General features: G+C 52.9%; 2 protein-coding genes across 3 annotated transcripts in view; both read right to left on the reverse strand.

Moving 5' to 3' along the window:
• Window positions 1–12,247, reverse strand: part of NOP53 (NOP53 ribosome biogenesis factor) — a 32,580-nt gene that overhangs the window by 19,694 nt on the left and 639 nt on the right. For both annotated transcript variants that reach the window (XM_063139720.1, XM_063139721.1), the window contains exons 2-10: window positions 11,608–11,663; window positions 11,024–11,108; window positions 10,070–10,281; window positions 6,948–7,018; window positions 6,759–6,854; window positions 5,704–5,808; window positions 2,933–3,130; window positions 720–895; window positions 479–545 (exon numbers count right to left, since the gene is read on the reverse strand). In XM_063139720.1, the coding sequence (XP_062995790.1) occupies window positions 479–545; window positions 720–895; window positions 2,933–3,130; window positions 5,704–5,808; window positions 6,759–6,854; window positions 6,948–7,018; window positions 10,070–10,281; window positions 11,024–11,108; window positions 11,608–11,663 (1,066 nt within the window). The remainder of the gene's footprint in view (window positions 1–478; window positions 546–719; window positions 896–2,932; window positions 3,131–5,703; window positions 5,809–6,758; window positions 6,855–6,947; window positions 7,019–10,069; window positions 10,282–11,023; window positions 11,109–11,607; window positions 11,664–12,247) is intronic.
• EHD2 (EH domain containing 2) overlaps window positions 1–12,247 on the reverse strand; it is a 67,344-nt gene that overhangs the window by 15,101 nt on the left and 39,996 nt on the right. The gene's annotated exons all lie outside the window — the stretch shown is intronic.

Here is a 12,247-nt window from a genome sequence, read left to right on the forward strand (position 1 = left end):
CAGGGGCCCTTCTCCGTGAGCCCCTGCCAAAGGAAGTGAGGCAGGTGGCTACTAGGAGGAGGGCCTTCTCTGCTGTGGCACCCCGGCTGTGGAACGAGCTCCCCAGAGAGGTCCGCCTGGCGCCTACACTGTACTGCTTTCGTCGCCAGCTGAAGACCTTTTTATTTTCTCAGCATTTTAACACTTAATTATAACTTAAATTTAAACTTTGCTGTTTTAATTCCGTATTTTAACCTATATCAAATTTTGCTGCGTGGTTTTAATCCTGGTTGTGCTTTTTATATGTTGTATTTTGTATTTGTGTTTTTAAATTGTTGTTTGTTTTTATGCTCTTCATGGTTTTAATTTTTGTGAACCGCCCAGAGAGCTTCGGCTATTGGGAGGTACAAAAATGCAATGAATAAATAAATAAATAAATAAAATACAGACTCTCAACAGCCCCACAGCACAAACGCTAGGGAGATGGGCACCCATTCACCTTCAGCGTCCTCAAGGACTCCGCCAGTTCAGTGCTCAGCTGCACGTCCAGGTCAGGGTCTTCGTACCTGCCAGGAAAGGAGGAGAGCGGGGCGCGTTTAGAAGGGTCAGGCACAACACAGACCTGATTGCGTTCTCCCCGCATCGGAGGCGTACAAACACTGGCGCACCGGTGGGCGTGTCCTCGCTGAGCCCCTCCTTCCAGCCCTGCCTTGCCTCCCCCCCCCCCCAAGAGCTCTTACTTGAGCCGGCCTAGCCGCCGGGGCTTGTTGGCTTCCTCCTTCCGCTTGGCCTCCCGCGCTCGTTTCCGGCGCTGCAGCTCGGCCTCCCGCCGCTTCACCTGCAGCCGGATGGACCGCAGCTGGAACAGCTCCTGCCGCCGGAGCCGTGCAGCCTTCGCGCCCAGTTCCCGGGCTTTCTGTGTGCACAGAGAGAGAGAGAGAAGGGTGGGTGGATGGAAGCGAGGAAGGCGAGGCAGCAGCCCTGCACAGAACGGCTCTCGTCCCTTTCGCCTTCTTTTCCCAACCACAGCGCCCTCTGCAGTTTAGGGCAAACCCCGCTTTGCCCTTGCCAGGATGAGATCATCGGGTCTCCGTCCTCAGAGAGGGGGTCTCCGAGCTGGTGTCCCCCCTGTTTCTGCAGAGCTCACGCAGGGAGCAGATGGCGGGCGCCAGGCCGGGCCAGATGGCCGCGTGTCCACGAGCTGCAGCAGCGTCGGCAGAGAGGATAATCAAGCGCGTCTTGGCAGGCGGCCCGGGAGCCAGCCCCAGCCGCTAGCCCCAGCCGCTTCTCTTCTCAAGGGCAGCTTGGAGAGCACCACCGTGTCAGGGGCTCGGGTACCCATGCAGGCAGGACTGCAGCTGTGGGCCTCTCCGGCACACTCAAAGGCCCGGCTGCCCATCCCCTGCACCGAAAGGATTGGGATTCCGTGCCAAGTTTAGCGCCTCTGAATCTACTCGTTTATTTATTACGTTTATATACCGGCCCACCGCCGAAGCTCTCTGGGCGGTTTACTAAGATTAAAAAGATTGGACAAAAAGAAGACTGAACCTTAAAGATCAATATACAAAATTTAAAAAGTTAACGTCTAAAACAAATTCTAAGCACTCAGCCAGGCCAAAGCTATTGGAGTCAGTTAAAACTCAGCAGATGCTGTTGAATGCCTGGGAGAAAAGGAAAGTATTAACCTGGCCCCGAAAAGATAACAATGTTGGCGTCAGGCGGGCCTCATCGGGGAGATCGTTCTACAATTGGGGGGCCGCCACAGAAAAGGCCCTCTCCCGTGTTGCCTAATTTATTCTGGTTTTGCAAGTTAAGGGGAGAAACAAGAAACTCTGAAAGGCAACGAAGCCCAGCCATGAAGCCACAGTCAACTTTGCTAAGCCACCTCCAACCCTCCTCCCCGGCCACTGAGATTTCAGCAAGAATTAGGCACGTGCCTTCCAGCGCGTTATCATCGAACTAAGGGAGGTTATTGTTGTTTGCATTTTGGGTTGGTTAAAATACTAGATGCATGAGAAAGGTTTTACCCTAGAAGTGGCCTATAAATATTTTAAATCAATAAATATGGGCTAGAAACTTGAATCTTTCTTTTAAAATGAAAAAAGTGAGACTATCAGGAAGATGAATCCCACGCTATAGGAGTATTAGGCTCCCACGGAATCGCAGCAGTGGCTGTGTAAACACCGGTCCCGTCCCACGCTTATCAGGAGCCTGTTTTGTGGCTGTATCTCGAGCCAGCTTAAATGTTCAGATAGAGGGAATAGAGCAAAAGCCCAACTCACATGCCGGGCAGGCTGTTAACGGCTCGGTTATAAAAGCTATAGTAGCACAGAGGTCAAAAGAACCTGAACTGCGAGCAAAGAAGCCCCCCAGTTCAAGCCTCCCCTCAGCAAAGAACTCAGTGGGTAGCATTTGGCAAGCAACTATTCTCTGAGCCTCGGTATTCCCCATCTATAATATGGGGATAATTCTAACGGCCTCTCTTGTAGGATTGTTGCAAAGTCCCCCCACCCCCTGGTGACACAATATCAAGCACTTTTGAGTAGTTGAAAGCGCTGAATAAATGCCCATTATTCTTATAATTGTGAGAACAGCTGTGTTTGGTACTTTACTGGGGGCTGCCGACTTTATTTTTCTTCAAAGGAACGCCCCAGGATTACACCACAGTACTGAAAAGGAGGCCCAGGCCCGGGTTCAAATCAAGCCATGGCCTAGAAGGAAACTAAGCCAGTTACAATCAAGCGGGGTGGGGGGGGGAACATCCGCCTGGAACGCCACTCTCCCCAAGAGATGCCGCATGGAGAAAGGACAGCTCTGCAACTAACAAACCCCTTTTCAAGGACAGGAGCAACAAAAAGAGAACCCGCCTGGTCCTGGGCGGAAGGGGAGGGAGAAGGGGAGGGTGAGGAGGAGGAGGAGGTGGGCATCCCTTCTACGCGCCAGGCAAACCCACCCGCCGTTTGGCCGCCTTTTCCTTCTTGCGCTGCCGCTCGGTCTTCTTCTCTCCAGGCGCCGCTTGGGTAAAACGGGGGCCGCGGGCCGTGTCCGCCTGCGGTTCTTCCTCCTGTGGCCTCGACAGGCTCCCCTGGCCTTCCTCGCCGTCAGACTCCTCCTCCAAGAGCCCCTCGCACTGTTCCTGGAACACTGTCTCCTGGAAGCACGTAGAGAAGTTGCAGCATAAGCATGTAGAGCAGCCTTCCTCAACCTGGGGCGCTCCAGATGTGTTGGACTACAACTCCCAGAATGCCCCAGCCAGCTGGCTGGGGCATTCTGGGAGTTGTAGTCCAACACATCTGGAGCGCCCCAGGTTGAGGAAGGCTGATGTAGAGAGAAGCAGGAACACACACACACACACACACACACAGAAGGACCCCTGCCTAGGCTACAACTTGGGACTAGGATACCTGAGGAAGTCCCTTCTCCCATGCCAACCTGCCCTCTCACTGAGGTCATCCGAGGGCACGCTCCCGGTGCTTCCATGTGGACCTATGGCCCAACTGGGAATCCACCAGGAGAAAGGCCTTGAGCGTGGTGGCACCCTTTCTTTGGAACTCCCTGGAGGCCCGGCAGGTGCCAACACTGCGCTGCTTCAGCCTCCTCCTGAAAACAGCTCTTTTCCAGGAAGCATTCCTTAACTGGCCGGTCAGGCTTTTTTTATTGGTATTCTGTTTTAAAACGAACAACCGGCCCAGGCTCTTTCCCCGTTTCGCTCAGTGCATCGGCTTCCTGGCGGCCCCACAGCGAGAGGTGTAACTACCAGTAGTAACTACCAGTAACTTCCAGTAGTGGAAGTCTGATTTTTTGTTACCCTGTACAGATCTAGCCTCAAAACTCCATTGTTACATTGCTGGTTACACTGAGACCACTGTCCCAGGTTGTTACAGGAGGCCCCAGAAATGGACGGGGCTCAGGGCGACCTGCGTGCTTCTGCCCGCAAGCGCTGCCTAACCCCAATTAGCAACGACCAAGCACTGCCACGGCACGGGGCCAAATAGCGGGTAGAGCCCCTAATTCTGAGGACAAACCAACACGTTCAGGCAGAGGGGCTCCGATTCAGAAAGGGCCCCCAGCTTTGCTTCGCAGCTTGAGTGTCAAGCTGTGTTTTTGAAGTTACGTTCAGCCCCCAAAGGGCCACGCAGCAGCACACCTCTTTAGGAACAAGCACCGTTTTATGGGGTGGCCCTTGTCAGCCTTGGGCTGGTTGCCAGCCCCGTCCCCTAGGCAGCACGAGGGCTTCCCCTGCCTGTGGGAGGCTGTTGCTGAGCGCCAGCCCCTGGCACCTCTGGGCAGGATTACTGACAGCCTCTCCGAGCCTGGCACATCCCCTTAAACTGATACAGCGTTGAAGGGCTAAGGCCTATTAGGAGGCTAAATATACCCGCTTCTCAGGCCAAGCATCAGGGAGAAGGGAGCTAGAAAACTTGGCTCACATCCCTCACCGAAGAAGAGGGGCACCGACCACTACACCCACCTCTTCCTGGCCGTCACCAAAAGAGCATTTGGGGAACGGCGGGGGGTGCCGAAAGCCATCAAGTGACAACTGTTCACTTATGCTGTCAAGCTGCAACATCACACCTCACTGCCTCCTGGTTCGCACCTTTCAAAAGAACACCCGAAGGTGGCGAGGTGCGACCCTGCAGGGTGGCACCAAACCATCAACGCGTTCGCTTGAATGCGCGGCTGTCAAGTGGTCTTCCTTCGAAGTTTATTGAGGGTTACTCCATGAGAACATCGGCTATGGCAGATGCCTTGGAACCCTTCTCCGCCCCTTGGGGAGCAAAGAAAGGACAGCTTGAAGGTGTGCTCTCAGCTAGCACCCTTTTCATAGAATCATAGAACGGCAGAGTTGGAAGGGGCCTCTAAGGCCATCGAGTCCAACCCCCTGCTCAATGCAGAATCCACCCTACAGCATCCCTGACAGAGGGTTGTCCAGCTGCCTCTTGAATGCCTCTAGGGTGGGAGAGCCCACAACCTCCCTAGGTAACTGATTCCATTGTCGCACTGCTCTAACAGTCAGGAAGTTTTTTTGGGGCAATGGCTGGTAGAGTCATAGAATCACAGGATAGTAGAGTTGGAAGGGGCCTACAAGGCCATCGAGTCCAACCCCCTGCTCAATGCAGGAATCCACCCTAAAGCATCCCTGACAGATGCTTGTCCAGCTGCCTCTTGAAGGCCTCTAGTGTGGGAGAGCCCACAACTTCACCAGGCAACTGATTCCATTATTGTACTGCTCTAACAGTCAGGAAGTTTTTCCTAATGTCCAGCTGGAATCTGGCTTCCTGTAACTTGAGCCCGTTATTCCGCGTCCTGCACTCTGGGAGGATCGAGAAGAGATCCTGGCCCTCCTCTGTGTGACCACCTTTTAAGTATTTGAAGAGTGCTATCATGTCTTTTAGGGAGTTAGAAACAGGCTAGATCAACTGAACGGGGCCCTCTTCACCTTTTCCACAGGAAGCACTGCCAAAGAACGACAAGAATGGCTTCTTCTTTAAAGAGTTGAGGAAAACCCCAGGGTATCCCCACAAATTGTCCCTTGGTTTGATTCTCCCTGTTAAGAGGCAAAGGTTCTCTGGAACACAGGTGAATGCACACTTCTATACAACCCCTGGCCTGAACTGCTACCGTTTCTTTTGTTCCTGAGAATGCCCGGATCCCAGCTGGTAGAAGTGAGCTTCTCTGCTATCCTTGCAAGGGACTGTGCTCCCCTCTGGGGCAAGTGCTCACCTGGGTGGGGGCATCAGCTGCCGTGGGGAAGTTCAGCTGACGTTCCAATCTCTCCGCTGCTTTCCGTCTCTTGAGCTCAATTTCATGCGCTTTGAGGAGCAGGGCCTGCAAAGGGAGAAGGAAAGGCGTGAGGAATGGGGGGAAAGAACGGGCCCAGCGAGCCATTCAGGCAACCATTTTTCTCCCTCTCTCATAATACTAGAGCAATGCTAGAACCCAGGATCATCCCGTGAAGCTTTTTGGTGGGAGATTCGGGACAGATAAAAGGAAGGACTTCTTCACACAGCGCAGAGTTAAACGATGGGATTCGCTACCACAAGATGTGGTGATGGCCACCCATTTGGAGGGCTTTCAGAGGGGACTGGGCAAATTCCTGGAGAAGGCTGGTATTATCCATGGCTGCTCTTCCTGATGGCTCTGTGCTACCTCCCATATCAGAGGCAGTGTGCCTATGTGCACCAGTGGCTGGGGCAGATGGACGGGAGCACTGTTGCACTCATGTCCTGCCTGTGGGCTTCCCTTGGGAAACTGGTTTGCCACTGCATGAATGCTGGGCTAGGTGGTCAGATCCAGCAGGGCTCTTCTGTTCTAACCATCACAGAGCTCCCTTCCAAACCAGATTCACCAGGTAGTGCCATGCTCCTCAACCCACCCTGCAAAAGAAATCCTGCCTGTGACCGTACAAGAATCTCAAACCGCCATATCATCCGGGATTCTTGAAACCAGACATCCTCTGCTTGGTGGCCCCCAGATATGTCGGACTACAACACCCATCACTTGCCATGCTGGCTGTGAGTTATGGACCGAAACATCTGGAGGGCAGCAGGATGGGGAAGCTGGTTTAATTAAATGTAATAAATTCTTTTGGTTTCTCCACTGCCTGTTAATCACCACAACCCAGTCCAGAAACAGGGCAACTGTATTTATTTATTTATTTATTACATTTTTATACCGCCCAATAGCCGAAGCTCTCTGGGCGGTTCACAAAACTGGTATTCACCCAGGTGGAAAATATACCACCACCACCACGCTTATCCTCTGAACTCTGAAAATACCTGGTGAGACTGGAAACTAGGATTGTACGACCCGCCTGGCGAGATGACCTCAACGGCTGGCAGTTGCGACGGAGTCTTCTTCAGCCTCTCTGGACGCTGAAGAGGCAGAAAAGAGAGCGAGGCTGAGCTACCTTCCGGCGTCTGCTCCCCCACGCTTCACGCCTGCTCAGAAACAGACCCACCGCTTACCTTCACCGGCTGCTTTTTGGTCTGCTCCAGGAACCAGGTATCCTGCCCGGCCAAGGCTTTATCTAGCGGGTCTGGGAGGAGAGGAAAGAAAAACAGCATCACAAGCCTGGAAATTCACCGAAGCCAAAGCTTCTGCCTCTTTTGAATGGGAGCAAGAGGTCTTTATACAGGCTGGCTTCGGGTGGGGAAGGATAAGACGGAATCATGGACACGCTGGTTACCTGCCCAGAGCCAGGGGAGGCTGTAAACCTAAATGTCAAAGAACAGAAATGGACCGGTGTGTGTGTGTGTGTGTGTTAACGTGTGTGCAGATTTGCTCTTGGTGAAATGATGGGATTGAGAACCAGTATTGTTGCTTCAGCACCACATGTTCGTATCCAATGTTAAGCTGAAAGAAGCACGACTTCCTTTTCTAGTCCTCACAACTAATATGGGATTAGAATCCTCAATTCACCCATAAGCAAGCGCTGAAAGGACCGGTGGGGGTGGGGTGGGGTGGGGGGAGAGAAATCCACTCCCTGAGCCCTCGAGGCACCTTGGGCACAAAAGAGCGTTAAGTGGCAACTAATCCTTCTAAAGCCCCGGCAAGTTCCCAGGGGGCCTCCCCTTAAATTGGGGATTAAAGTGAGGCTCTGGCAAAAACCAGGTGGGGGGATGGACCGAGGACTGCAATCCCTCCCAGCAACAAAGGTAACCCAGACCCCCCATTTCTGTTCTGTTACGGCAGTAGCCGGAAGCAACAAGCCTGGCCGGAGAGTGTGGATGGGCAGTCACGTTCCGGCCGCCCACGAGAACCGGACGGTGGCTTTGAGGGAGGTCATTTTGTGATAAGGCGCTAAGATTAGCCTTGAACCCTCGACCTCAGCAGATGGGGTGGGGGGGGGAAGGAAGAGGAAGCAGAAGAGGATAAATAGACCAAATGCCCTGGTTCTGTGGATTGGGAAGAGGAGGAGAGGGAGGGCTGCAGCTACTCCGCTTGCTGAGTCAGCACCGGCTGGGCTGGAAACAAATGCCGCCCACCTCCCTGTTCTCTTGAGCCAGAACTGCCAGGCACAGAGAATACGTGGGAGGGATTCCCTGCAGGGGGAAATCCCACAGGATGAGCCTGGCCAACTGGGTATGTCTGTTTCCGGAGGTGGGCTGGTAGATGCTTCCCCCTCCACTCAAAAGATCACAGAGCAGCGCTCCAGAGAGCTGACCACCTGCGCTCTTAGCTCCCATTCCTCCCCGGCTGGCAAGAGAAGCCAAGATTCATAGCTCCCAGAACCATGTTCTCGTGCTGCCGGAAGCCCTCGCAGCTGCCCAAAGGCATGACGCTTAAATACCCAGAGTTTGGGAAGAGGGTGTGAAAGAGAAAGGAACCCCGGCAGACACTCTGGCACAAAACAGATCTCCCAGATTCCCAGCCGAACCTTTCAGCACGTTGTTGCATGAATGCTGACCTCTCCTGGAGAACGCTAGTATGACATCTTGCCAGCTCTGGGCCTAGAACCAGGAGGCCGCTGGGTTTTCCTTCTCTTCCCCAATCCAGAGGGGATTATAGGCGGAGAAGCACACACCACTATGGAAGGCAGAGGGGATGAAGGCAGCTGGGGAGCTGATTTACACAGGTCGCTGCAGATGCGTGTACTTGAGTTGAAACAAAACACACACACACCCTCGTGCTGGAAAAAGTCAGCAGCGGAGGGGCCCACGGATCCACGAGAGCAAAATGCTCCTGCCGCATGGAACAGCCGTGGATGCCACACGCTTATCCCACACTATACCGACCGATGCAGGTAGGCAGAGATTTCAATGGTGCAGTGGCATCTAGGTTACATTACCCCATCCTGTTGTCCTCCAGAAGTGTTGGACTGTAATTCCCATCATTCCCCGCAACACCCATCCCTATAATGGGAACTCTCCCCCCGCTTCAGCAACCAAGTCCCAGAGGACAGCCAGCAAGCGGCTTTTAAGAACACAAAGAAAGCACAAAAATCCACTGGCCACGTTGGCTGGGAATGATGGGTTTTGCAGTCCAACACATCTGGAGGGCACCAGGTTGGGGAAGGGTGCACTAGTCGATGGTTCAAGCACCTGTTCAACCAGGCTTCAGAGGACGGACGGCCGTTCGCTTTTAAAAGCACACCCAAAGATGAACGTCTTCACCCAGAAATGAAGCCAGGCCCGCAGAGGGCAGATCAGGTGGCTGGGCAGGCAGAACGTTGGGTTCCCAACCACGCGATTTGGAACGCAGTGAGGCAATAAAGCGAGAACTGGAGCCCACGAAGGGGGCTGTACAAAACGTGACCGGCAGAGCAGAAGAGCCACAGGCGAGAGAGGTTGATCAGGCGTCCACGGCACGACATGGGGACTGCCGTAAAACACGCCAGCTGTTCTGACTGCAGGGTTCCCCATGACTGCTGCCAGCTTACAGGAAAAGTCACTGTTCAGGGCTGGGCTGGAGGGTGCCTTTCAGCCAGCTACGCCAACTCCACCACCAGCAGCAACTGCGTTTGGGAAAGTGGGATGCGACTGGGTCCTTCGATTTGGCACTCTGCCTCCGGGCCAGTTTATCTGCAGCCTAAGCTCTCTTTTACGGATTCTACGAGTTCTCCAGGCTGCGCAGCAGCGCTGTCACATGCAGCAGTGACCCGCTAGTGCGGCTTCCCTCCAGGCTATAGACGGCTGACAGACAGCAGCTGCCCTCGAAGGGGAAGCTGCACAGGTTAGCGGGCTCTTTACTAGATATGCTGGGCCACAGGAATCCCACAGAAGCCCGGAAGCCCACACTCCACAGAATGAAGGCATTGAGGACGAGGCAACACCAAGCCTTTCCAAAGGACTCCCCCCCCCCACAACAATACACAGAGTTGAAAGATCCCCTCCGCACTCCCCATCTGCCTAAGCGCAACTATCAAGATTTCATTCTCTTCCTAGACCAGGTTTCCCCAACCTGGTGTCCTCCAAAAGTGTTGGACTTAACTCCCATCACCCCCCCAGCCAACATGGTCGTTGGCCACACTGGCTGGGGATGGTGGGAACTGTATTTCCGCACATCTGGAGAGCGCCAGGTTGAGGAAGGCTGTCCTAGAGCTAGGAACGGAATTCTAGGTCTCGGCTTTACTCCCTTCCCAACTTACTTGAGTCCGACCAAATATCATAGAACCCCCTAGAAGGATCGGGGCCGCTGCTTGTTTCCGTGGAGTTGGCTTTTATCAACTCCGGTGCTTTCTGCAGTCTCTCCTGAAGGAGGCGCTCTTTCCGGGGCACCACTCCTTTCTCCGCCAGCTTTTGCCAGAGCCGCTGCCTCCGCTTCAGCTTCTTGCCGTTGGGGACCTGGTAGGCGAGGATGCTGAGGGGGACAAAGGCAAGTTCAGGGTCAGAGAGGCTTGTGGAACACCTGCAGGCAGCCAGTCTCCCCCTCTTTCCTGCATTTCCCGAGGAGCAACCCTTGTTTCCACCCTGGGGCTGCTTTCTCACATTCATGTCTGCTGCTGCAACTGCACCACTGAACACAGGAGAGTAGCAACTGGGCCTTCCTCTCTGCAGTCTACTTCCAGACGACCTTGGGGGTTTTGGGAAGAAGGGCTTTGTGGCCACGAGTGCAGTAGTTTAAGGAGGATGCTGGGCAACTGGAAAGGTTTCCACAAAACCATAAGGGTTCTTTCCTAATTTAAAGGATGTAGGAAACAAATAATATAGGAAAAGGCTGGCTAAATGTAGCCGAGGGGGGAGGAAGAGAACTGCTCACTATTTTTTAATAATGAAAAGGCCAAAGAAGAGAAACTGTTCATTCTTCATTGAAATTGTGACAAGCAACAAAAGTTTTAAATCCTACAGAAGTTATATGTAGGTCAAATCTTAGCAAACGGACCCCACGCAGGTCACTGAAGCGATGTCTTTAAGGAGTCTCTGTGGAAGGGAAAACCCACTCGATTTCCCATGACTTATCCACCCTGGTTAGCCCCCCTCCCCTCAATAATCTTTCCAAACCGTCACATTCAAGAGGTGGGGTAACAGGAACAGCAGACAGGTGATGTTTCCAGAGCTCATTCTGCACGATTCCCCAGGGGAAGACACGAGAGGGAACTTACTTTTTAGGTGCAGGCACTTTGGAATCTGGCTGTAGGATCAAGTCAATCTTCAAAGGTTTCTCTTTGGAATGCTTCTGGTTTTGGCCTGGGACAAAAACACAACCCTAGAATTCACCAGACGTACAACCCACATACAGCACACCAAATCGACACCCAGCTGCCCCTATACAGCCCACTAAAACAAACTTCCCTCCCAGAGCAGGAGCTCTGGTGCCCACACTCTCCTCCACCCCACTAGTCTTCGGTCAACAAGTTGTATTATTGAAGAACCATGCTGGACAGTGGCACTGACGCCATTCCTCAAGGCGGCCTGCAGGGAAGTTATGGCCACAGCAACCACCCCACATACCCTCACTCTAGCTTACAAAGTTGGCTCTAAGAGAAGGGGCAGAGAATACCGTGAAGGGGAATTCATTGGAATGGATAGCAAACTCTGCGCCTTGACAAATATTTTGACATCAAACATGGGCTGTATTACATGCCACAAAAATAAACTGATTCCTTGCTTTATATCCAGGTTCCCATTCCTCTGGTCCTCCACTCCAACCTAGGGCGACTCTGCCTGTTTCGTTGTCACCTCTCACCTTTCTCTTTATCTACGAAGAATAGGGTTTCGTCCGGTTTCTCTGATACTGGCCCTCTGGAGAGAAGGAAAATTAAATTTTAAAATCCCATTAGTTCTCAGCAACAGCAGGAATGTTCTCCAGTCCTCAACCACCACTCTGCTCCCGCATTATTATAAAAACAACTTTGCCAATTTGAAACTCATCCCCTTCTGCGATGCCTCCTAAATCCACATTCCCTCCCTTTCTGTTCAACAAAATCTTTTCCCCCAAAGATTCCGCCTCCTGCAGGGAACTCTGGTCCCAGAGCAGAATCTCTGCATCACATCGATACCCCACAAATCATGTACTCCCAAGTAATCCTCTCCCTATCTTTCAGAAACTTGATTCTTTCCAGAACCTGATACTCCCTACGTTTGTAGCCAGGATTTGCCTGGCTACAACCTATTTTACCCCAACACTCATATATCTCCCTTTACAAATTACACACACACACACACACACACACACACGTACGTATGCCCCCTCCCCTTCCACACCCTGTGGCGGCGTTGTCCCATCCCCACATGGGTGATCTCGACCAGCATTGTCAACATCAGCTCTCTGGGGCTACAGGCAGGAGTTTTTCCAGCCCTACCGGGAGATGCTGCCGGGTATTGAA

This window comes from Elgaria multicarinata, chromosome 13 (assembly GCF_023053635.1).
Source record: "Elgaria multicarinata webbii isolate HBS135686 ecotype San Diego chromosome 13, rElgMul1.1.pri, whole genome shotgun sequence".
Classification (NCBI taxonomy): Eukaryota; Metazoa; Chordata; class Lepidosauria; order Squamata; family Anguidae; genus Elgaria; species Elgaria multicarinata.